At 35.3% G+C, this 26,111-nt stretch overlaps 1 protein-coding gene across 3 annotated transcripts in view; it reads right to left on the bottom strand.

Moving 5' to 3' along the window:
* Positions 1-1,405: 1,405 nt before the first annotated feature.
* The window catches only part of LOC139687498 (protein scarlet-like), a 144,154-nt gene continuing 119,448 nt past the window's right edge, over positions 1,406-26,111 (bottom strand). For all 3 annotated transcript variants that reach the window (XM_071584683.1, XM_071584684.1, XM_071584686.1), the window contains 13 exons: positions 20,054-20,337; positions 18,587-18,635; positions 18,452-18,501; positions 18,176-18,309; positions 15,819-15,971; positions 15,429-15,667; positions 14,058-14,292; positions 13,524-13,637; positions 13,004-13,228; positions 12,618-12,753; positions 9,802-9,907; positions 9,585-9,685; positions 1,406-2,431 (listed from right to left, as the gene is read on the bottom strand). In XM_071584683.1, the coding sequence (XP_071440784.1) occupies positions 2,250-2,431; positions 9,585-9,685; positions 9,802-9,907; positions 12,618-12,753; positions 13,004-13,228; positions 13,524-13,637; positions 14,058-14,292; positions 15,429-15,667; positions 15,819-15,971; positions 18,176-18,309; positions 18,452-18,501; positions 18,587-18,635; positions 20,054-20,337 (2,008 nt within the window). In that variant the 3' untranslated portion in view covers positions 1,406-2,249. The remainder of the gene's footprint in view (positions 2,432-9,584; positions 9,686-9,801; positions 9,908-12,617; positions 12,754-13,003; positions 13,229-13,523; positions 13,638-14,057; positions 14,293-15,428; positions 15,668-15,818; positions 15,972-18,175; positions 18,310-18,451; positions 18,502-18,586; positions 18,636-20,053; positions 20,338-26,111) is intronic.

Below are 26,111 nucleotides of genomic sequence, written 5' to 3'. Positions count from 1 at the left end.
GTGAAAACAAAGATAACAGCAGCAAATTAAAAAGGTCCACAGCATAATATGTGTTTTTGAGTCTGTAAAAACAACATTTTAATAATGGAAAAGTTGAATGAAAAAGTTACATCGCTTATAACTGTCTGAAAAATCACCTCTTATAATTCACTCAACTTCCCACTTACCCTTATTAAGAAAAAGTGATTGCATATCATGTTACACTTATTCTAATTGGCTTGCAAGTTACCAATGAAGCTTTTTTAATGTGTGGCTTACGTGAAAAGAACATTTAATTGCAGACCAGCATGAACTATCTTTGTTAAATTTTAAGACCTTCTCAGCCTGCTGCATTTTCCTCTTCTTTAATATTATTATATACCTACCTATTTGTAGTGGGTTAAATTTGTCCCATAAATTTCAATTTCAGAAATATTTTTACTGAGTACACCTCACACATGGTGGAATCCTCAATTGCATATCACATTTTGAAAGATAGCTAAAGGCAAAATAACTGTAACATGAAGTCTCGTTGAACATGTGTAATACTGAGTCAAATAGCATTATGCCATGAATGTGGAAGCTCTGTGCCCACTTCATGTGTTGCCATACAAAAATTGAAATTACCTCCAGATGATCTTCGTATGATTTGCTAGTTTACTCGTTTGATTATTATTACCAAAGCACAAGACAAGCACAGTGTTTTGAACAAGATATGCTCTTTTGATGGCAAGAGAGAAACATTATTTTCTGGGACTCATAAAAGAAGGGGTATCAATAATGAAAAATCCTAGTAATTTCAACTGCGAGGGCAGCGACAGCCTGACTACAACATGGAAAAGGGTGATTCCTATTCACCACCAAGAAAGAACCAATCAGAGGACTCGGTGCCAGCCAGCATCTCCTATAAATAGCGGCCTAATTGCGTTTTCACCCCGAAGAGGAGTTAATCCTAAAATGGGGTTTCCGTATTGTTTTATTGAGTTTTCCATTAAAAATATTTGACATATCTCATGTATCGTGCCTATCTGTATGAAAATATAAACCTTTTAAACTGAAAAAAACGATGCAGATCACTTCGACCTGAAGACGCATCCAGGACTGGGGGTGAAACAGTTGTCTAACAATCAACCTATGTGACGGTAATTCTGGGAAGCAGCATGGACCCTTCATCAGATAGACGTCGAGGAAGCCTTAGGATTAGCTTGCCTATTTATTCATTTGTGCACCTCTGGTAATTCGGTATCCTTGGAAATTACAAAGGTAAAATATATGTTTATCACATTATATCAGAGCCAAGATCAAAGTTGATATTGCAGGCTGTAGATTCATATTCAAGCATAAGTATATGATAATTGAATAGAAATAACCCAAAGATTTCTTTTTAAATGCCATTTGAAATTAAAATGATTTATGAACATTTTTATTTAATGATAATATATTCATAACATTTTTTCACAAATTTTTTTATCTTAAACATTACACATGATAAAATACCTACTTTCATTTTGTATAAAATCATAACTTTCACAACATATACCTAGATAAGATTTGATTTAGCTTTCAGTCTCATTGTCATATTAAGCAGCTTGCTTTTCAGCACCAATGAAAGAGCAAATATGAGAATAACATAATTTTCATAACTTTTATCCTCAAATTTATCAACAACCCCAATAAATAAAATTAAAAACTTTCATTTTCCAGGAAACCAAACTAATTGCAAATTTATTTCAATATCTCTCAATAATCCCCAACAACCATTAAACATAACTTTTCATTTAATTATGAATCAATCAATCACTCTCCTCCCATGCATTTAGTTCTTTTATAAGACTGGAGTCACCGCATTTTTTGTGATCACTTCACATCATCAAATGGGTATTTAGTAAAATGCTTCAAGCATTTCTATCACAAACATTTTGCATGTATGACATTTGTTCTTTATTACTGAACAAAAATTTCATCTTAATTTTTGAAAGGATTTTATCCTAAATTAAGCCAGATGCCATTAATGCAAACATAATGTAATCATAGCACAGCATATTACTAAGTCATTAACTGAAATAATTTCATTGGGATTTATGATTTCAACTAAATATGGATTTTAGAAATGCCTGAATTATCGCATACAATAACCACGAAATCACTTGCATTAATTAAAAATTGTAATCTTGGTACTTTTATAATCTATTCATTTTATAAACTTGATGCCATCAATGAAAGTCATTTAGTTGACAGGAAAAAAATCCTATGGTTTTGAGTTCAAAATTTCAATATGCTGCCTGATTCTTGCTTCTCCTGTAGAAACATGTGAAACCAACAATGTGAGAAATAATATATATGAGGACAAGTCCCAATATATCGATTGGTAAATTTTCTTCAGAAAATCCATAGTTTTCCAACACTTCATCACCATTCCGAATACATGGCATATCTGGGTTATCAGAACATTCTGAAAAATAGAAACAACAAGAATTAATTTCCCACTGTAATTTGAATGCATTCGTGCTTAAGCAACAGAAATCAACTTTAAAATAATAAGAACTAGCAAATAGGTCACTTGTTAACAGAGTTTATTCAGATAGGCAAATCAGCATTAAATGATAATTTCTCTGATCTATAAAAGGCCAAGAAGGTCTTTGAGAAAATCTAATTTTCTTGTGGAGCATGTGAACAGAATCCTGAAACTAGACACGCTGTTAGATTAAAAACTTACCGGATAAATCTATATGTGATGATATTTTGTCACATATTTAAGTCTCTAAATCTACACTTGCACCAATTCAAGTACTCATAATTCTAATTAACTGAGCAGTAAAATAAAAAAATAACACCCATTCCTCATGTCTGGCTCATGAATTTACAAGAAATGTGTTATCCACATTGTAAGTACATAAATCATACACGTGGCTCAAACAGATGGGTAATTTTAAAAAACGATTGAAAAAACATAAACCTAATATGTATGGTAAATGTAAATGAGTGATACTTAGCCATGACACTTATATCAAATTTTCAATTTGTTCACCACATAAAAATAGTTTCCTTATGTTAGTAGTTCAAAGAAGAGAATAGGTCAGTTGGAGAAGTATGTCAGATGGGGAGGAGGCATAAGTATATAAAATGGATCATAGTATATACAAATAGATAATAATACAACTGAGTGAGCTTGTGACCTTCATAATTATTTAAAATATAACCCTCACTTATGATTATGGGTTTATGGCCACAGAAATGTTTTATGAGCTTCATTTTCCTTGTGTGGTTTATTGGAAAAAATTTTTTCACACAGACGGTTAAAATTTTTTTAGTGCCTCTTAAACTAAACTGTAATTTTGCTACAATTTTGTGGTTTGCTTTAATTAAAATACCCAAATTACTGAGTATTTAAAATTAAAAAATCCAGAGTAGATTTAATTTTTTGATGTATATAATGAGTTTATGAAATGACTTGAACATACAACCAGGGTACTGAATGGTCCCTGGATTAATAAACTTGTTGATGTACCTTAAGGATTTGAGTTTGAAACTCACTTTTTCATAATTGCAGTAATGTCATGTGCAAATTTTTCATGGATTGTATTGCTGATACAAAGTATGCAATCTCAGCAATCAAAACAGCTGATGTAACAAAAGTATACACATACTATAGCCTACCTCCTCTGATAAATACAGCTATAAAAAAGGCTAACAAAAAATGAATTTTTTGTGCATAGCATTAGTGATTTTATCTTGGTATCATTCTACTGCTGGTGAGTATCCAAAATTGGTGGTACCTGTATTTATGCCTTGAAAGGTATGCCTTTTAAAGTAACTGACTTAGACAAAGTCTCTATGGAATTACACTTTGAAATATCTGTGATCATGCATTTTGAAGGACCTGAATCTGATCATTGCTTCAGTGTACCACTCCCCAAATGGCTATTTGAATATTTCCGTAATCAACTGGAACTAGTACTATCCCTTTTCTTCACTCTGAAAGCCAATATCATACATTGTTGGGATCTCAACATAGATACAACACTACAAACTAGTGATTGAAAATCTTGGAAATCTATTGCTTTCTTATAATTTATACTGGGCAAACAAACAGTGCACTTGACTTTCTGCCTACTTAGATAATGTAATTACCAATTGTGGTCCTGAACTCTTCAGTAAAAGTGTTATAGACTACCTTCTGTCTCACCATCAAGGTATAAACTTTACTTTTAAGACTCAAATAACTCCATATAAATTCTCAAATAGAAGTAAAACCATAACTATTAGGCCCATAACTGCTACAGTAGAAGATTTAGAGAGTTTCAAATGGCTTCTATCTTGTTACCAATCGGCTTGGTATTTGTTGAGCAACTTAGTTTTTCAAGTTTTTAAGGTAATTTCCGAGATATTTTTGAACATTTCTTTCCTAAGAAAATACTAAACTGTATGCTCATTAAAACTGAAAATAATCTGTGACATACTGAGGAGTTATTAGCTCTTAGAATTGACTTACTTAGTTACTACCACTCTTACAAAACCAGTGGAAGCCAGCATGACAAAGAGGCTTAATTGAAATACAAAAGAGATTATTATAACTCAAATAGGAGTGCAAAAAATAAAGATTATAAAGATTTTATTTTCAAGGAAAAAAATAAGTGAAAGGCATCTTGGAGAGTAATCAATGAAGAAGTTGGTTATGGTAATGCCAAGGAAAATCTTCCTTTTAACCCAGAAAATGCCAACAATTTTATCTTAAAAGCTGTTGAAGACAATTTATTCTCTGAAAAAGTTGATGCTGTCAATATTGGCAATATGCTGCAAAATATTCCTCCAAATAATTTAAATTTTAAATGCAATTTTGTTACTACATTTGATATTATATTGACTGTAAAAAAATTCAACATTAAGGATATCTATGGTCTGGCTAATTCACTAATCAAGGATATTATTGTGTTCATTGTGGAGCCATTAGGTATGTTACTCAGCTTATGTTTTGAGACAGGAGATTTTCCAACAGCTATAAAATATTCCAAAACAGTACCCATCTATTAGAAAGGAGATGAAGATGATTTCACTAATTGCTACCGTATTTCCATAGTCCTGGTTTTTGGTAAAATTTTTGAAGCTCTAATGAAAGACCAAATATGTGATTTTTTTGAGTCAAATAATTTGTTTACCAAATCACAGTATGGCTTTTGATCTAGGAAATCTACATTTATGGCTGTGGAGTCAATAATTAATTATGTCATTAATGTATTAATAGAGAGGATATCAGTCTCTGTGACGCTGTGTGATCATAGCAAGTTTCGACTGTGTTAAACATTCAATATTAATATCAAAGCTAGAATATTGTGGCACTATGGGTGTTGCACTGAAACTAGTGAAGTCATATTTGGATGATCGCCACCAACTGGTTGAACTTGATGGCTGTCAATATGCAGCTCTTAAAGTAAAATATGATGTACTGCAGGGGTCTGTACTTGGCCCAGTACTTTTCATTTTCATAATTAATTATTTATTTTGTAATATGAAACCTAATTCTACTTTATTTGCTAATGACACAGTTTTTGTACAAAAATGTCAACACCTAGGAGATACAAAGGCATGATCTAGCATTGCCCAAAGACAGGAAAAGAAATTCTTTGATATTAATCATTTACATTTTAATTAAAAAAACTCAGCACATTGCATGCAGTCTTAAATCATAAATAACTGAAATTGAAGCTGCTAAAATACTAGGATTTTATATTGATACAAAATTTAACTGAGAGACCCACATCAGTCAGATCTATAATAAACTGAGAAAAGCTGTTTATAGGTTAAGATAAATGAATTTTCTCATTTCAAATCAGCATTAGCATTTAACACCCCACCATGCCTTCTTTCAATGTCATTTGAATTATGGCGATGAGCTATGGCGTCATTCCCCACATGTCAAAAAAATCTTGCTACTACAAAGGAGAGCTAATTGCTCTCTTAGCAATATACGAGGGTCATCCGGAAAGTAGTACCCGTTCGTGCCGCATGAAGTGCTGACGACGCGAGTAGCCGCTGGACAAGGTCAGATAGCTTCAGTGGCTTGTCTGCCTTCTCTGAGCCAAGTTGCGTGACGCTAGCATTGCCTGTGTTGTTTCTGTGATTGTTTACAATGTTTAAAAAAATTGAGAACGCCGCCAGTTGTGAAGTGAGGGCAGTGATTAAATTCCTCAATGCAAGAAACGTTCGGGGATCGAGATGGTGCGGGGGCTAACGTACTGGCTTCCCACCCTGAGGGCGCGGGTTCAAATCCCGGCGGTGTTGAATATTTTTCAGAGGTATCTCGATCCCTACTTGAGGTGCTTTGTGGAGGGCACTTTGAGTGAGTACGCCGTCCGTCGGATGGGACGTTAAGCCGCGGACCCCTTGGCGCCTTTCGTAAAGAGTAGGCTAATGCCGACGCCGGGTTTCTCTCCACCCTTCATCCTTTCCTGTCCTTCCCCTATGGCGCAAATGACCCTAGCTGTCGGTCGCCTCCCCTCAAAACTAAAAACTAAGAAACGTTCGCCCATGTGATATTCATCGCCAATTAAAGGAGGTGTATGGAGACAATGTAATGGACGAGTCGTCTGTTCGGCGGTGGTGTCGCAACTTCAACATGGGGAGGGGGAACACACACGACGATGAGCGTTCGGGGAGACCGTCTGTCATTACAGACCAACTGGTGAGCTCAGTTGACGAATTCGTGAGGAACGATCGGCGCGTCACAATTGATGACATCTGTGAGCATTTTCCCAATGTTTCTCGAACAATTGTTCATGAAATTCTTAAACACCATCTGCATTATGCAAAAATTTGTGCAAGATGGGTCCCTCGCAAGCTTACAGATGAGCACAAAACCAAGCGTATGGCTGCAGCACTGACGTTTTTGGGACGTTATTCTGATGAAGGAGACTCTTTCTTGACTCGCATAATTACTGGTGACGAAACATGGGTTTGTTATGCATCACCTGAGAGTAAACGACAGTCAATGGAGTGGCATCATGCTCATTCACCAAACAAACCAAAAAAATTCAAGACAGTTCTGTCCACCAGGAAACTCATGGCAACCATTTTCTGGGATCGACGAGGTGTATTGCTTATTGATTTTATGGCCCGTGGAGACACTATTAATGCCAATGCGTATTGTGAAACATTAAAGAAATTACGGCGGGCAATACAAAATCGGCGGCGAGGTCTATTGTCTACTGGTGTCATTCTCGTTCATGACAATGCCAGGCCTCATGCAGCTGGGATAACACAAAAACTTTTGCAGCAATTCAAATGGGAAACTTTCGACCATCCACCGTATAGCCCGGACTTGGCCCCTTCAGATTTTCATCTCTTTACAAAGCTTAAAGACTTTTTGGCAGGAAAAAGATTTGACAGCGATGAAGAACTTAAAGAAGGAGTGACCCTGTATCTCAATGAGCTGGCGGCGAAGGACTATGCAGCAGGAATACAGAAACTTGTCACACGTTATGACAAATGCCTTAATTTGCTTGGAGATTATGTTGAGAAGTAGTTTAAAGTATCCTCTTTCAAATAAAATTTTTTATGTTTGTTAATATTTACTTTTGTGTCTTTATTTCACGAACGGGTACTACTTTCCGGATGACCCTCGTACCACTATGTGATTCCTGCAAGCCTTTTTGTATTAGGTAAATAATCATGACTGTACTTAGTTTATACATCTTTAATGCTCTGATTCTTGTGAAAGTTAATCTAGAAACATACTAATTAAGATCTCACATCCATAACTACAACATTTGGCACAAAGAAAATCTAAGTACTACTTACTTATTGTAGACTGTCTTCAACTTACAACATTTCTTAACATAAACATTTGACTGTATAACTAACTGTCTGCCTACTCAGTTGAAATTGGACTGTATCGCAAATTTCAAGAATAGGGTATGTACCTGGTTATTTGCTAACACACAACTCATTTCATGAATTATTTTGTGACAATCTTCATCACATTTAAGAATTTGTTTTTATATATTACGTAATATTTATATTGATGACATTTAATATGGCTATACCATTTATCAAAATTAATGAAGTATTATTTTCATTATAGTTGATGGTTTATGCAAAAAATAATATGAATTGGAGCAAGGAAAAAAGATCATTGCCAATTTATGAAAATACGTTAATCTCAAATAGCAATGGTTGAGAAAATGTGAGTAGTCCCTTCTGGGACCAAGAAAAAATGGCCATGATAAAATTCTTTTGGTTGGAAAGTTTGGTTCTTCCAGCATTATGGATGACTTCAGCATTTGGATTTTTCGGCAGCTTTTGACCGAGTGCCTCACGATAAATTATTGCTAAAGTTGGATTCGTTACCATTGGACTTGAGGGTAAAACAATGGATAAAAAATTTTCTCAGAGGTAGAACTCAAAAAGTAAAATTAGGGGATACATTTTCAAATGAGGCGAGCGTACTAGCAGGAGTTCCACAAGGTAGTGTTCTAGGGCCATTACTCTTCCTAATTTACGTAAACGATCTACCAAACAATTTACATTCCCAAATAAGACTCTTTGCTGATGACTGCATTATATACAGACGGATAGAACATGTAAATGACCACGTAATATTACAAAATGACATCGATCGCCTTGGTGACTGGGTTACAAATAATAATATGGGCATTAATATAAGTAAAAGTAAGCATATAAAATTTTCAAATAAAAAGAATGAAGAAAAGGAAATTTACACCCTCTTTGGAGAAAGAATCCCATGTACTAGTCAATGCAAATATTTAGGCATTTATTTAACTAGGGATCTTGGGTGGGGGGTCCAAGTAGATAATTTGACACGGAAGGCATTTAAAGTATTGCATTGGGTGATGAGAAATTTAAAAGGAAGTAGCGTAGCCACAAAAGAAAAAGCATATAAGGCACTGGTTATCCCTATCCTAGAATACTCCTCCATAGTATGGGATCCATATGAGGTGGGACATATTAAAAAGATAGAAAAAGTTCAAAGAAAGGCAGCAAGATATGTACTCGGAAGGTACAAAAGAACAGATAGTGTCACGGATATGTTAGATGTACTGAAATGGGAGAGTTTGAAAAATAGAAGAGAAAGGAGTAGGTTAGGCGCGATGTATAGAGTTGTTAAAAAGGACGAAGCGTGGGAAGATTTATGGCAAGGGATAGAAAAGCCTAACTTTAAGGGAAAAAATGACCATAGCCACAAAATAAAAATAAGGACTCAAAAAACCAATAAGAAAAAATACTCTTTTTTAAATAGAACCATAATTGATTGGAATCAGCTGCCTGGAGGTTTGATTGAGCCCTTTCCATCCAATTTTAGAAGTTTTAAGTTGAAATGTAAAGCAGCCACTGGGTAATAAACTTCATTGTAGTCATGAAAATATTGTTTGTATGTAATGTGGACGGCATATTGTATGTGATGTGGAAGTTTGTTTGTATGTGATGTGGAAGTGTCATTATGTAAAAATATTTTATCTCTTCTGTTTTTATGTGTTCGTATGTAATTTTCGTTGTAGAGTTATCTTTGACCTAACCTGACCGTTGCCACCAGGAAATTTGCCTAATTGCAACGCAATTGTGTAAAATAAAATAAAATTTATTAAACCTACGTATATTATCCACAAGTCTCCATTGGAATATGGATATTGCTTCATTGGCGTAATAAAATTGTGAGATATATTTAATCCAATTCAAGTATGATGGCACTGTGCTGTAAAAGAGAAAAAAAGTCTTATTAATTAATCCATCAAAGAAATGATCATATTTATTGTCTATTTTTATTAGTAATCAAGTGCAGGAATAATTTTGAATTACTTTGGCACTTACCTTAACTGGATATATATTCCTGAGAATGCGATACATATAAGATCTACTGGCACTGAGACCAATGAAGATGTACTTATGGATTCAAATGAAGCAGACAACATTGCTCCTGCAAGAGATGGAGAAATTGAGAAAAATGATTAAAATTTTGGCCTAAACTGACTGCAAACATTTGAAAATTGCAGAATATGTCATAGCACTATGGGTCACGCAACTTGGGTACAGGACATGCCACTAGTGCAATGCGATTACATATTTGGCCTAGTGCAGTGGTATGGGAACTGGGATGAAAAAACTCAAATGGGTTTAAATGAAATTGTATGGGGTAATTTTCATCAACTGATGGTAGAGGTCACCTTGGCATTAAGCTCTGCAATACGTAAGTGATTATGTCCTTGGGCATCTCCTATCTTGGGCATGATGAATGCGGAGATTTCTCACAACCAGCAAAAATTTGGTGCTATTGCCCTTGAGGTTTGATGAATTAAAATACCCATCCAGTTGAGTAAACCAGAGCTGAGGCTTTTCTGGGAAAAATGGCAGCATCTGCATGGGCTCATGAAGTTCATTTCACCTTTGTCTGTATCTCAGTTCATCTTGTTTGTGGCACACACAATTCACACCACTAATAAAATACTATGGCATGTGCATGCAAAAGAAAAAATAGTCAAATTGAACTTAAGGTGATAGAGTGAGTGGAGAAACAGAATACAAGTTTTTTTGTAGCCAGAGTAAGAGGTTACATGCTCACATCATGCCGGGGTCACTAATTTTAGAGGATACATCAGGGATGATCTTAAGAAAATCAGTAATCCTAATTAATAACATGCATTTATTTATTACTGATACACGTACACAAAATGAATGAGCAGAAGCTAAAGCAGAAGCTTTAGTCAGTAGTAACAACCAAGCGCTAACTGCCTCATCTGTTACCATCTGCCACTTGTCTCATTGTGGTGCTGCCATCAGCAACATTTGAAGGCTAATATTCATGCACAAAGCAACAACAATCTTATTACCACTATATCTAGCTTAAAATTGAAGGGAAAAAGAATGAAAAATCATAATCTGAAGAGCTAAAGATTGGGAGCAACTCTCTAGATTAACCAGATGAGCTTCCATCTTACAGGCAAGAAGATGTCTCATTCAATGTGGCCTGTGAAATTAACACATTCAGAGTAGGGTGGACAGCTCTTTTTTATAAACTACCTGTAATCTCCCAGAAAATCCTGTTGCTTAATAAAAAATCACAAAAATTGAGATGGGTGGGTCTAGGATCTTCCATTTTTGCACCCGACCATTCTGTCAGAACTTGGTGACCATGCCGCAGCTGTCTGAAATATTCCCTGTTTGTTTGTTAGTACCATATTAGGTATACATAGTTTGGAGAATTCATTCTTTCAATCATGTATTGTAGCCCTTGAGCTTTCCCAAAAATGATATAGTGATTCATTTTCCATATATTTGGGGTTCCTTATCAGTTTTGATATGTACACATGATGAATTACTGCTTCATAGGTCAGGATTTGGTGATATCCACACTTCATTCTCATACATCTGTGACAACATATAGCCCTTCAAAGAATGGAAATGCAACTGGATATATAAATCTGATTGTAGTCACTAGAAAAATCATTTCCTATTTCAAATTAAGTCCTAAGATTAAACATGGCTGACAATCAGTTGGAGAAACTAAGTTTCAATTAGGAAATTAAGCAAAAAATTCCCAAAGGGTACCGAAGTCAAATTTTGCAAGATGTATGTAATCATACATATAAACTGAAATAGAATTCTAGTTAAATAAACATGAACACAGCAACCAACTAAAAGGTTGGTTTGGTAGGTGGTGGTAGAGTTCACCAAAACTAAGCCCAACGTGTGAAATCCATTCATTAGGGTAGGGGGACCTGATCCTTTCCCTGTGCTGGTTTTGGCTTTTACATACCTTGGGTGGAGTTTAGGGTGCCCAGAGAGGTGTACCCAGAAATTGAACCCAGGTCCTTCGATCAGTAGCCCAACATACTACCCTTAAACTACCACGATCCCCTAGTCTAGTTAAATGTATATGATCTTTTCTTCAGTCAAAATTCTTACTCCATAAGGATATGGAATAGCACTATTCTACTGTTATAGTTAACAGCTCTCTATTACAGGTATGCAGCTTTACTGTAAGTATTAACCTGCGATGTGCCTTAACAGACGGAGCAAGTGTAGATAGTCGAATACTGGGAGAGGTTTCTAAAGGGGTGTGAAAATTCCAAAATGACACCAGTAATTTTGGCTAGAAATTTGCAAAATGTACTTTCATCATCAATTATCCTTAGAGATAGGTTAATATTATAAATTAATATTTTAGTAATTTCTGCATTCAAGAAGGTGAATAAGTGGTTTACTTGCTTCACTGTGGTGCAAGTGAATACAACTGGTCTAAGTATTACAAAATTAAATTTCTGAAATATTATAGCAGGCAGTCAGATACAAGAATAAGAAGTGAAATTGTGTGAAAGGAGCATGCCCCTTCAGTGAAATATCATATCAAAGCTGAGCTGAGCATTATTATTCATAACAGTTGATGAGAACTTTAATCATTTGAAGCTAAATTAAAATTCCAGTGATGATAGGCTTCTTCAGGAAGATTACACTTTGTAAAAGGAACTGATACACATTGAAATATGTACATCCCACAAAATTTCTCCCAAAAAATAATACTGTGTTAAAAGTATTAATAATTTTTCCTGGTGCATAGGAAATTTTTTAGTTTTTCTATTACATAAATAAGGCTTACATATTTTAACAAATAATATAATGAATCAACTTGCCATATGCAGTGCTAGATGTGGCACAGAAGATAACAGGGATACAAAAGAAGAGAAAGCCAAAAAATCCACCAGTCAATCCAACAACGTAGAATATGAGAAATGCATATGGTATTGGTTCAAAGAGACTTTTGGGTAACTGCAAAAAAATATTTATTCCATAGTTAATCAATTATACACATCTGAATTTGGAATATATGATTAAAAATGTCATGGATATTAATTTCATTAATTTTGTGAAGATGCTAGCCTGATATAGTGTACAAGATAATTTAATCAAACGGCACACTAGCATAGAAGTCCCATTGCCATCCTAAATATAATAAAACATGGAACTTGATTAATATTAACTAAAATATTGAAAAAGAAAGATAAATGCATCTACTAACCAAAGTAAGCATTTTTGATGCATAGAATGGTCCAGGTGGATAAAGACCATCACCTATTTCTCTTAAAAGCATAGGCATTTGTCCTGGAAATGTGTGCATCACTGCATAAGCATAGGTAAAGATAGTTTCTGTAACAACAAGGTATAATAGTCCTTGTCTACTCTGTATTCCACGCTGATCGGTTTTCATTTCCATAAAAGGAAAAGCCAAGACCATGCTAACAAACTGCAAGTAAAATTAAAATTATGTCAGAAAATAAATACTTTGTTCTTCCACATCTATTTTATTATTCACGACCTAGGTTTTGACTTACAAAGTCATCATCAGGTAAATGAAGATTTGAATGAAGATCTGAATGTTTTAACCACCTGACTCATGGCATATTTTCTTCATTTAAAATAGCATTATAATACAAAATATATTGTTTATGAACATTTATTTCTATTGACTTAATATATGCTAAAAAATACATACTTTAAACGAGCAACTGTTATTCAGGATTATTTATTTCAAACTGTACCATGAAAAGTCCCAGTCGAATTGCGTGTGTTGTCCACTGCCTTTTTTCATCAATTAAAGACCTCCAGGTGAGCCAATATAACTGAGTGTAACATGGTATTTTAGGATGATTTATCTGAAAAAGAAGGACCAGTAAATGAAAAATCTCGCAGAGGGGAGGACATACTTTAAAGTTGTGAAGCAAAGGTGTATTGATAGGTGTTTAAAGTGAAGGTGTTTTAATAGGAGTTTAAAGTGAAGGTGTATTGATTCATCTCAATTCTGACTAATGATAAATAACATGAAATAATGTATGTGTCGATTAAAAAAGAATAAAGCCTATATCACAGTACTTGTCTAAATGAAAGAAACAGGTTATTTGCATTAAGTTTAATTTTTAAATAAGAAGTCAGCACAGTTGCCACTAAATGCAAGCTCAATTCACATAGTTTTGACTATGGTTTACATGATCTTTTTGGAACTTTAAATATGTCATGCAGGAAGATGTAAACAGTAAATATAAAAGAGAGAAAATTCCAATATTAAGAATACTTACTGACTTGAGATAAGAATTTCCACTGATACAAGAATTTGTATAACCTTCATTATTTGCAGAATGAGATAGAGATGATAGCTCTTCTTGTAATGACATGCCCAGTGATGATAGGGCAAAGCGATCACATAAAATTTCTATGTGCCTCAGGCATGCTTCCTCTCTCCCAGGAGTTACAGCTAGCTGTTGAACATAAAATTCAGCTGGGTTGTATGTTGATGGACACTCCAGTCCCAAACTGCAAAATAAATAAATAACATTTTTCGCTGCATTATTTTACTATGTATCCATATGTAAAAAGAATAAAGCCTATACCACGGTACTTGTAATAAGTCTAAATGAAAGAAACAGGGTATTTGCAAAAAGTTTAATTTTTAAAAGATAAGTCAGCACAGTTGCCACCAAATGCAAGCTCAATTCACATAGTTGACCATTTAGAGACCACAGTGAAAAAGTGTACCTGGCAGTGTAAATGTACCTACTGTACATAACATAGTTTTTCAGTTCAAATTATTAACTTCAGGTCGATACTTTCTAGTTCCTATGATAGTATTGACCATCTCTTGGAGTTATGATGGGGAACATTGGGACATATGGAAAATCCCCTTCTGTTTTTATTTTCAAAGATCTTTTTTCTTTTATTAGCTACAAGAGATATGAACATTTATGTACTTCATTTCATTTTTCACTCCAGTAAAGACCCACACCCTCCTACTTTTCTCTCATCATGCTCAACTAAACATCATGCTCAGCTTTTGTATAAACTGCTTCAGTATTGAGTCCTACACCAGTGATTTGTATTAGTGCTTTTTAGCAAAGAATTTTAATGATAATAATTAACTAACTGGTTTTTAACTTTAACTTTAGTAAGGTAGATTTAACATTTTGCAAGACCTTATAATCATATAGGTAAACCAAGAAAAACTATATCAATCATACTACACATATTGCCAAAGTTTCAATGATTGGAAGAGAGTGGAGGTTGATTTTTTAATGTTATAACGACCAGAATTCATTGTCAGTGGAGTTACAAATGTAGTGACCAAGTTATTAAATAATTTCATGGCCATACAGCCCTTATTAATTGGTCAATTCAAATGATTTTTCATAGTAAACATTAGTAATTTTCTCACACTAGAGGAGTTGTCTCTGTTACATATATATCAACATCGTAATATTTAATGGTCATGTTATAAACGTACCATTCATAGTAGATAAATAGACATGAAAATTTAAATCATTATGCTGGATATGAACATGAATAAAGAGCTACACTATTGTGCAAATAACTTGTGTAACAGGAGTGTCACATAGTGCAGGGTTAAACAAAATGACAACATTAATGTACATATAATATTCCAAATCAGGTTTTACCTTTTAAAATAATTGGGAGCATCTGCTACATCTCCAAAATAGGCTAACCTACCACCAGCTAAGAGCAAAACTCTGTGAAAAAGGTCAAATAATCCAGATGCTGGCTGGTGGATAGTGCAGATGATAGCCTTGCCCATGGAGGTCAATTGCCTCAGTTTCTCCACCACAGCACCAGCACTGTAGCTGTCAAGGCCGGTTGTAGGTTCATCACAGAAGAGTATGGGAGGGTCAGTTAGCAACTGGGGGAAATAATATAATTAATATTATGATTGGTTAGAATAGGCATGTATATGTTATCAAAGTTTGTTCAAGATAAGTTCCTAGATAAATAACCGGCAAATAGAGTACATTCATCCAAATTCCTCATGCTCCATGTTCTTTGAAACATACCTGAACTGCCAGTGACATTCTTTTCCTTTCTCCCCCTGAGAGTGCTGATATTCTTGTGTTAATGCACTTGTTTAGGCCAAGCTCTGCTAACAGAGATCGAATCCACCTCTTTCTGTCTGTCTCTGTCATGGCAGGATTAATTTTGAGACGACTCTGACCAGGCAAGAAAAAATTTTTCATTAACTTTCATTTCATTGTTTCATTTGAACAGCTTATACCCCAGAATGTTGTGCATAGAAAATCTTACATTCCAAACGCTATTTAAATCAGGTGATTCCCACAGCTATACTCCACTATCTCTAACGCATTGAAACTACAGTAATATTTAAAGAACTGTGGGAAATACTTCAACGGTTACTTTAGCAGAGTCACTTGCAGATAGGCATGTGAATGTGAGTATTTCAGGTTGTACAAGTTATACAACAATTTTCACACAGTGATAGTCTCACTTTTAGATGCTATGTATACATGTAACTACAATTGTTCCTGCTGTAATTTATAACGTAACTTAGTTTTTTATTTGAAGTGGCAAATATGCCAAAGGCAATACATTCACAAAAAATTGTGTGTGTACAAAAATTAACAACCAGCATAGTATAAGGGTAAAGGGAATACAATAATTCCACAGGAATATATCAGTAATATGGTTTTGACAGGAGGCATCACGACCAGAATATATATTTTACATTATTGTACGGAAAAACTCACATGAGCGGCACAATAATGGGCTGACACAATATAACACAAATAGAATAGAATAGCAACATTTAAAAGGACACTCACATGGTAAATTGTTCAAGCTTTCAACCCTCTCAGAGGCCTTCGTCAAGTGAGACTCACTTAAAGAAGGCCTCTGAGAGGGCCGAAAGCTAGAACAATTTACCGTGTGAGTGTCCTTTTAAATATATATATATATATATATATATATATATATATATATATATATATATATATATATATATATATATATATATATATATATATATATATATATATATATATATATAGTTGAGTTGAGTTGGCTTCGTGACACGGCAGGAGAAAGGTATGACACATTGTATTAATAAACTGGTTTCTAAATAAGCTAAATGCTCAGCTCATCCTATGCTGTACATGAAGTTGAAAATAAATTTGATTTTTCTTGAAAAAAATAGGAGACCTTACTTTTCAAATTGCCCTTGTACATTTAAGTAAAATTCTTAAGTTTCAACATCGTAAATTTATTTTTCAACATATTCACTGTTAAGGCTAACACATTTCTCCCAACATTTAACAAGTTTTTTCATTCCGTCACTGAAAAACTCTTACGACTTTTCTCGAATCCAGGACTTGACAGATGCCTTCATCTCATCGTCCGAGGTGTAATGATTACTCTTGAGGTGTGTCTTGAGTTGAAGAAAAAAATAAAGATCACAAGGCGCAAGATCGGGGGAATAAGGAGGGTGCGGAATTGGTTCAATTTTCCGGTTTCCTCCGGGAGCCTCTCCAGTTGGAGTATGGTGGGGAAGGAGAGGGGTTTGTTGGGAGAAATTCAAAGGAGGTCGGAAAGATGGGTGCAGAGCATTCTAATTGGGGATGGGATTTTGAAGACTGATTGAGGGGAAAATGCTGGGCAAGGGAGGAAAGGGAAGGAATAGGATAGGGATGTTAGACGGAATGAAGGGAAGACGGGAGGTATATGGAGATGGAATGTGACTTAGTTGTAGAGTAGGATGTTGGGTTGTGTTTTGTAAGGAGAGAAAAGAGAATTGTTGCTGTACTGCTTGGTAACCTTAATCAGTGGATTACATATAATATTATACACCTACATATTTTAATATAGATACATTTAATGAAATATGTGGCTATATCCATATCCACTGTTTTCATGGAAATTCTTACATTATAGTAAATATCTGTTGATATAGGTGGTGATTTCACCATTTGCTATATTAAGTGGTCTAATTATAAATAGAGGATACCTGTTAAAATATATTGATATCCTCAATAGCAGCTGCCATTCAACCATATGGAGTAGTAGGAAAATTATTCACCAAAATCTTTGGTGGCTTTTTACTCATTTGAATTCTTTTTATATTTGACATGACACCAAATAATGTGCTAAGAACAATGGGTAATTATATAAATTTTATTTCCTCCGCTAAATCTGAAGGAATGCTTGTGGATGTCAAAAATCCATCCCGACTAGATTCTTTATAGTCTTTAGTAGCCTTTCTAAAGAGCATATGATGGCTTACATATGTACAGGGTTTCAATACTTCTCATGCATATTTTTACCAAGCCAGCAGAGATTTTCTATTATAGAAGTGTTAAAGATGTTACAAAGAGGCCATTAAAATGAAATAAAATATAATTACCATGAAACTCAAGGTTTCCTCAACAGTAAGAGTTTCAACATGTAGATCCTGCTGGGGTACAAATCCAGATATCTGTCGCATTACTTCTTTTGATACATTCTGACCATTTAACAAGATTTCTCCTGTTGAATGTGCTGAAAAAGTTATAAATCTCTTTTATAAATTGGCATTCCAATAGTAAACAAAAAATGAGGAATCAAAATTTGATACATTATCTGTTTGATAATTGCTTTTATGTATGTATTTGTAAATATTTACTTCCCACAGTATTAGTACCTTTGATTCTTTGACTAATTGTTGCAAGCAATGTTGTCTTTCCAGCACCACTGAAATAAAGAACAACACAGAATCAGATAAAAACATGTAAATAACTAGCATAAGCTTTATTATTTCTTAAATCTTGTTTATTACCTTGCACCCATTATGGCAACAAGAGATCCAGAATGAACTACACCACTGACTGTCGATGTCATGAAAATTACAGAAGAGATGCAATAATCAGTAAAAGATTCCTTTTTTCTAATATTAATTATAAGTACTATTTATTTTTCCACTAGAATTTAATAATAACTAACTATGCACCAAAGTGATAGCTCTAATTCCCTTTCTAGCAGAATATTAGTTTAGGAACATCAAAACAAAGAAGATCATAGAAATCTCTAAGCATGATTTTTAGAACTATACAATCATTTTAAATTAATATAGAAGATACTTGCATCACCCCATACTAGTTTAAAAAATAAATGTTAAAATTAAATAAATAGATAATTGAATGGTAAGAAATATTAGGTTAGGTTTAAGGTGATTAACAAAAGAAAAATCATCCAAAAGAAAATAGATACTGAGATGATAAAGACAATTGTGTATCATAATACAAATCATTTGATTTTGATACATGATTTGAACCGTTGGTTTAACTTAAGTATCACATGATTAAGACCTGTGTACTATTGGTGTGTGATCCATATCTCATGAAACCATTAATGCAATGATTTATTAAGGATGCCCAATGCATACCCGCTACATAACTAGGACTACAAGAGTGCTGAGGGCATCATCAATAGTTTCATAAGATATAGAGGCATTGCTGTGTCATATGATACACAACTATTTCAATATATAATATAACTTTGTATCTTGATGCACAGACTACACAACCATGATGAAGAAATCAGTATCATGTATTACAAGGCTCACATCATTGATAAAGAAACCATTTACATATCAAAAGCGGACCTTTCATATCATCTCAATATTGATTTTCTCTTGGCTGACTGCATTAAAAATTTTTTTACTTCAAAATTAGTGAAAATGGATTGTGTGTGTATTTTTAATTGGTTTCAATTATATTTTTCACATTACTTTTATTTTATTAATTGAGTTCAGCTGCTTTAAGGTAAGACATATTTATGTTGACTTAATGCTATCACTTGGAATAAGTTAAATGATATGAATAAATCACAATACTTGTGCTGAATATAAATTTGTACCTTTATATAGTGATGCAATATATGCGCTTATATCATCACTCAATATAAAATTGTTTTTTAACCACAAAACAATCTTTAGCTTAATCTCTTACTGCTGACACCAGGCCAACATCCACCAAACACTGCCTAATACACACAACTTGGTTTAAAGATGTAAATTCGAGATGCCCAACACATGGGCATTAATTTGGTCAAATACTTCTATTGTTGGTCAGTAGCCCAAGTTATTTTCACCAGGGTATTGTTGATGATACAGTTATAAGCTCAACTCCTAATAAGCAAGCAAGCCGATTCCTCACCATTGAGTGTGAGGATCTAGTATGACATAGCCACCTTATCCTTTTCCCTCCCTCTACATTAAGTGAACCTCATCACATTTTTTCCCTACCATTATTCAGGATCTCTGTATCCTCGTACTTGGGGAACAAGTTCAAGAATGTTTCCTTCCGTTTTTTTTTCACCCTGACAGAGATGTTCTTCCAGGATAGGGTGAATTTTGGAATGCCAGAGGCTGGAAGGACCTTGTCTATTTCTGAATTCAGTTGCGTCTCAAGTACTTCCTCCCCTTGGTGTACTAAGAGTGGCAGCCTGTCTGCAGGAAGGCTAACACCACTCAGGAAGGGGTCCTCCATTTCCATCTCGCTACCAATCACGCAATAAGCGTGATCAGGCCTGTTGGATAAAGATAATTTATTAAAATGTTGTCAATATCCACTCCATGAGTTGACTTTAAGTCAATGGCATTTTTTCAGATTTTTCTTGAAAAGGGTAAGATTTTTTTAAAGGAAGAGAGTACATTTACATTATTGTACATTATTGGGCACATTGATATATTGGTGTACCCCTTTCCTACTCATCTGAAATGAACTATTTTCCAATTTACAGGCGTAGTTTTTTCATTCATAGATTCTCCTTACAGTTGGCATACACTTGGTCCCTGTTAATATCACATCGGCGAATCATTTTTATGTACTAATCTTAGAATCGGGAGCATGGTAGGGGTTGAATAGTAAAAGAAGGAGAAATTGCCTCACCCTGCCCTCTTTAAATGATGCCTCTACTTCATGTAAAGAAAAACAGAGCACCTAGCACTACAATCACAGAATGATCCTGAAATAGCTTGACAATTTTCAAGAGGAAAAAAAACTTATTGACTCACTATTTCACAAAGTTACAGGGAGATGATATATACGTCAAATTTCTATGCTATTAGTCATCATCCACCATATTGATTTAATTTTATATCCAGCTAAGCTCATTTATACTTCTTTCACACTTTCCTCACCCACTTGAGTCCAGCCATTTCTCTTTGCATGATGGAAACTGGAACCAGTTTGAAAAAACGTTTCATTCCACTGGTAAACTTTCAGTCTAGTTGGAGTATTTTTTATAAATGTAGCATGAAACTTTCTTAGTGCTTGAAAAATAAATTCAAATGCATGAAACATAATTCAATAACTTTGCTCAGCACCAGTAAAAATCACCATTTTATTCTCTACTACAACAGCAATGCTCCAGAGGTATGTGGTTCAAGCAAATGATATTAACACTAACAATGTAGCAGTCTTGATTAATGTTACTCTCTGATGATATTCTACACATCAAAATACGTATATTAGAATGTGATACAATGTTCAGAGTTTCAAACCTGCTTTAGCCTGACTTGGAGTATAAAAATAGTGCATGTATTATCATTTTCTCAGGCTAGTACATACATCAAGAGGCAACATTTTGGCCACTGCCGGGCTTTGAGTACCATGCTATATCATCATTGAGTGCTATAATGCTAAGAGCCACCAATACAGCAAAGTGTATGCTGCTGCCAATGTAATGCTGCCAGTGGTATTAATATACTTAAATTTTATTAATTCATTTTAGTACCCTACCAGCCACTGCTAGGATGAGTGGCAGTGGGTGAATACACACCAAACTAATTTTGACCCTAATGTGACCCTGCCATAGTTAGACAATGTTATTCTGATCCCTTATCATTTGTAGAATAGATGACATCTTAAATCTATCTGTTCGACACTTGATCTCTCTAATTTAATTGACATGATCTCTCCTACCATAGTATAATAGGGGTAATAACACATTTTCAACATCTTTGATAGAGAAACATCCTTCTAATTTATGCAAGAGATTTAATCTGTAATTTAACCTTCCTTCCAAGACTGATTCCCAGCCTAGCTGCTGTAGTATTTTGGATATGCTACTAAGTTTATCTGAGGAACTTTTTATAAATCTAGCTCCTCTAAGATGCATGCGATCCATTCTGGTAACTAATCCAACTTGCTGAGGATACCACATACTGGCAGCATATTTTAAATGAAGCCTAACCAATGACAGATAACATTTCTCTTTGACCTTTTCATCACATTTATCCAGTATTCTTCTAATAAATCCTAATTTTTGTTAGCATGTGCACATATACGAGTAGGTGTATCCCCCAGGAGAGATCTTGAGTGAGGGTAATGCATTAGTATTTAATTGAGTCTTCACATTCCATTTTGGTGTTCCCAATGAGGTAGGCATTCAGAGGGGAATCGCTTTTTTCCAAAAATTTATCACTATGCTATTTTTTAAGTTTGATTCTAATTGCCTAAAGGTCACACAAGTTTTGTACGATATACGAGGGTCATCCGGAAAGTAGTACCCGTTCGTGAAATAAAGACACAAAAGTAAATATTAACAAACATAAAAAATTTTATTTGAAAGAGGATACTTTAAACTACTTCTCAACATAATCTCCAAGCAAATTAAGGCATTTGTCATAACGTGTGACAAGTTTCTGTATTCCTGCTGCATAGTCCTTCGCCGCCAGCTCATTGAGATACGCGAGGGACCCATCTTGCACAAATTTTTGCATAATGCAGATGGTGTTTAACAATTTCATGAACAATTGTTCGAGAAACATTGGGAAAATGCTCACAGATGTCATCAATTGTGACGCGCCGATCGTTCCTCACGAATTCGTCAACTGAGCTCACCAGTTGGTCTGTAATGACAGACGGTCTCCCCGAACGCTCATCGTCGTGTGTGTTCCCCCTCCCCATGTTGAAGTTGCGACACCACCGCCGAACAGACGACTCGTCCATTACATTGTCTCCATACACCTCCTTTAATTGGCGATGAATATCACATGGGCGAACGTTTCTTGCATTGAGGAATTTAATCACTGCCCTCACTTCACAACTGGCGGCGTTCTCAATTTTTTTAAACATTGTAAACAATCACAGAAACAACACAGGCAATGCTAGCGTCACGCAACTTGGCTCAGAGAAGGCAGACAAGCCACTGAAGCTATCTGACCTCGTCCAGCGGCTACTCGCGTCGTCAGCACTTCATGCGGCACGAACGGGTACTACTTTCCGGATGACCCTCGTAGCATTAAGGTCGTCTCACAAAGCTGCTGTGTCCTCAGGATTATGGAGATCACGTTAAACCACTGCATGATCGGCAAATAACCATATCTTACTAGTAACTACAGAGTCAATGTTGTTAACGTAAAGTAGGAATAAAAGAGGTCTGATGACACTTCCCTGGGGAACACCTGAAGTAACTTCTATTGTATTTCAGCTAACTCCATCTATCACTACTCTTTGTACCCAAATATTCAAAAAGTCTTTAATCCAACCACAAATAGTTTTATCTATGACCAGGGAGAAACGAAGAAAATAGGGGAGAAAAGGAAGAAAACCTGCATCTGAGATCTGATAACGAGTAACTACGATGGTAGTCTGAAAGTCTCCGTCCTGACAAGTAAGAGAGACTTTTTCTTCAACTTTATTTTAATTTTTCAAAATAGTCTCCATTTAAGTCAATTCACTTTTTCCTGCGATGCTCTAACTTTTTAACCCTTCCAAATAGTAGTGGACGTCTTTCTCCGCAAAATAAGCGTTTGCATTTACGATAACCTCCTCGTCCGAGACAAATCTCTGTCCTCCAAGAGATAAGTCGCTGGGGGCCCGATCTGGTGAATGCGGTGAGCATTCAACAAATTCAAAGTGCATTTCATGAATTTTAGCTGTGGCGACCGCCAAAGTAGGTGCGTTGTCCTGATGGCAAAGCGCCCTCTTCTTCTTCAAATACGATCGTTTTTTCTTATTTCTAATTTCAGCCTGTTAAGTCATTATAGATTTTACTCTCCCGTTATTGTTTTATTACCCTTTGGAAGATAATGGATGAACACAATTCCGTGACTATCCCAAAAACAGTCGCCATCACCTTCCCGGGCGATGGAAACGTCCTCGCCTTTTTCGGAGCAAGTTCACTCATTGCGGTCCACTCTTTTGACTATTCTTTCGTTTCAGGAGTATAGTGGTGGATCGAGGTTTCATCTAAAATTATTTATCAACGCAAAAAATTTTATTCGCTTCGCTTTAACCGCACCATCAGGCCCTTAGAAATGTTCATTCGAATACATTTTTAGTCCAAAGGGAGCAGACGCGGCACCCAACGCGCATGTCCAATTTTTAAGTAAATGAACGCATGAAAAGCGCGTTCTTTCTCTATGCCCATAGCCTCTGCTATCTCTCTAATCTTAATTCGACGGTCGTCCAGTACAATTTGGTGAACTTTTTTGATGCTATCGTTGGTTATCGCAGTTTTGGCCTTCCCGATCGCTCATCAACCGCCAAGCTGGTACGGCCACGTTTGAATTCAGCTGACCGAAATTTCACGGTTGCACGGTTGTACTTCGTAAATGATGCTGCTAAGTCCCCGCACACAGCGTCCTACTCGTCCTTGATATACGTAGGCGCATTGCCTTTCAAAAACAAATGTATGATGACATCTCGATACTAAATGTTTCCATTTTCGCAAAAAAATTCACGACTCACTCAGGCAATTGTCGTACAATGCATAGTGAATGAGTGTCCAAAATGGTCTAAATTTTGGTGAGTACCTTTCAACTCATGCGCAAACATTCATCAACTTTTGCTGAAGAGTTCCACCATCTTCATATTCAGGTCGGTAACTCCTCAGACAACCCTCTTATATGGTGCGAATTTAGAGCGCTGCAATGTTGCAGATGAAATATATTGTAATACATTTCTTCCGCCTCCACCGCTAACCCCTCGCGCCGCATGCTGCGTACAAAGGATTCGCAAGGTTGATACCCTCAAAGAGCTCTTGGCTCATTCATATTGTCTCGCTCTAAAGATCGTTGCAGTCTGTTGAGTCAACCGCGAAAAATTAAGTTGCAAAGGTTGGACGTTTTGATGACGCGGCACCCAGAAACCTTTCCTACCCCGCGCCTTAATTATTTTTTACAAGCGTTCCTCAAATCTAAATCATGCCTCGAAAAACTCACAAAAGCTACCTGTAAGTCACATTATCGCAATTCTAAAACATACATATGTAAATAAAATTATATTATTAAATATAAAAAAATTCTTCATGTATGTATATGATTTCGTCGAAGTAACACGGAAGTGTTGAATAACAAACTTGGATAGCAACTAACAAGATAAGAACACATAAAAAGATCACTCACACGTTATTTCTTGATCATTTCGACGGAATTTAGCTCCGTCTTTATCGGAAGAAATAGAAAGTAATCATTACTTCAATCATTGGGCTCGCTCCTAATGCAGCCTACGACTTCATACTGACGTGCGTCTTGAAATCAAATGTTGCTCCAGAAATATAATCGGCACATGCAAGGGTGGATCTTAATTTTTGATTGGGGGTGGGTTACGGTATTGTTGTGGTTAGAAGAAAAATATTAGATGGCTGAAGTGTTTTCTTTGCATATCATGAAATGCTTTTCGGGGTGGAGAGGGGAGGAATTTATTTAAAACTCTGCTAAAACCATTTTATCAATTCTGTTTTTGATACCTACAAAATCATATATAGAAAGAAATTCCCAAGTGTATGGGTGCGATCGTCCAATTCTAATAATTTACGTGTGCTTTGTTATTCTTCTATGAAACTTCATCACATTTTTGTCACATCACACTTTAGAGGGGTTCACATGACAACTTTGATTCTACACCTTAACCCGCCACTGGGCACACGTTATCCAAAATGAAAGTTACGAGAAAGAAGACTTAGCAGTGAATTTAATTCTCGCAGCACGTATCTACGCACGTTTTTCACGTTTGACCTAGAATAGGTACGTAACATGTTGTATGATGATTCTTAAAGTAAGTTTTTCACAGACAGTAGATATAGGCCCATTCACCGAAATGAAACTGGGGGAAGAAAACGGGGGGTAGAGAATAAACTAGCCCTCTGCTCTCACACCAATTGGTGTAAGAGTTGCTCGTTTAGAAATAAGAGGAAAAGGAGAAGCTTGTAAATTAATCAATTTGATATACATGGGGTCTTTATTCATCCTCTAATGCCAATTTACAAGCCCGTAGAGGGATGAAAATAAAGATGTTAGGAACTACAATAATATAGTCCGATTTCCCCAAGATGTTTGGTTTAATAATGTTTTA

Source organism: Hetaerina americana, unplaced genomic scaffold (genome assembly GCF_022747635.1).
Source record: "Hetaerina americana unplaced genomic scaffold, ioHetAmer1.1.p SCAF_2, whole genome shotgun sequence".
In the NCBI taxonomy this organism is placed as follows: Eukaryota; Metazoa; Arthropoda; class Insecta; order Odonata; family Calopterygidae; genus Hetaerina; species Hetaerina americana.
Note: the sequence above shows the minus strand (reverse complement) of the source record. Positions and strands in the feature narration are given on the sequence as shown.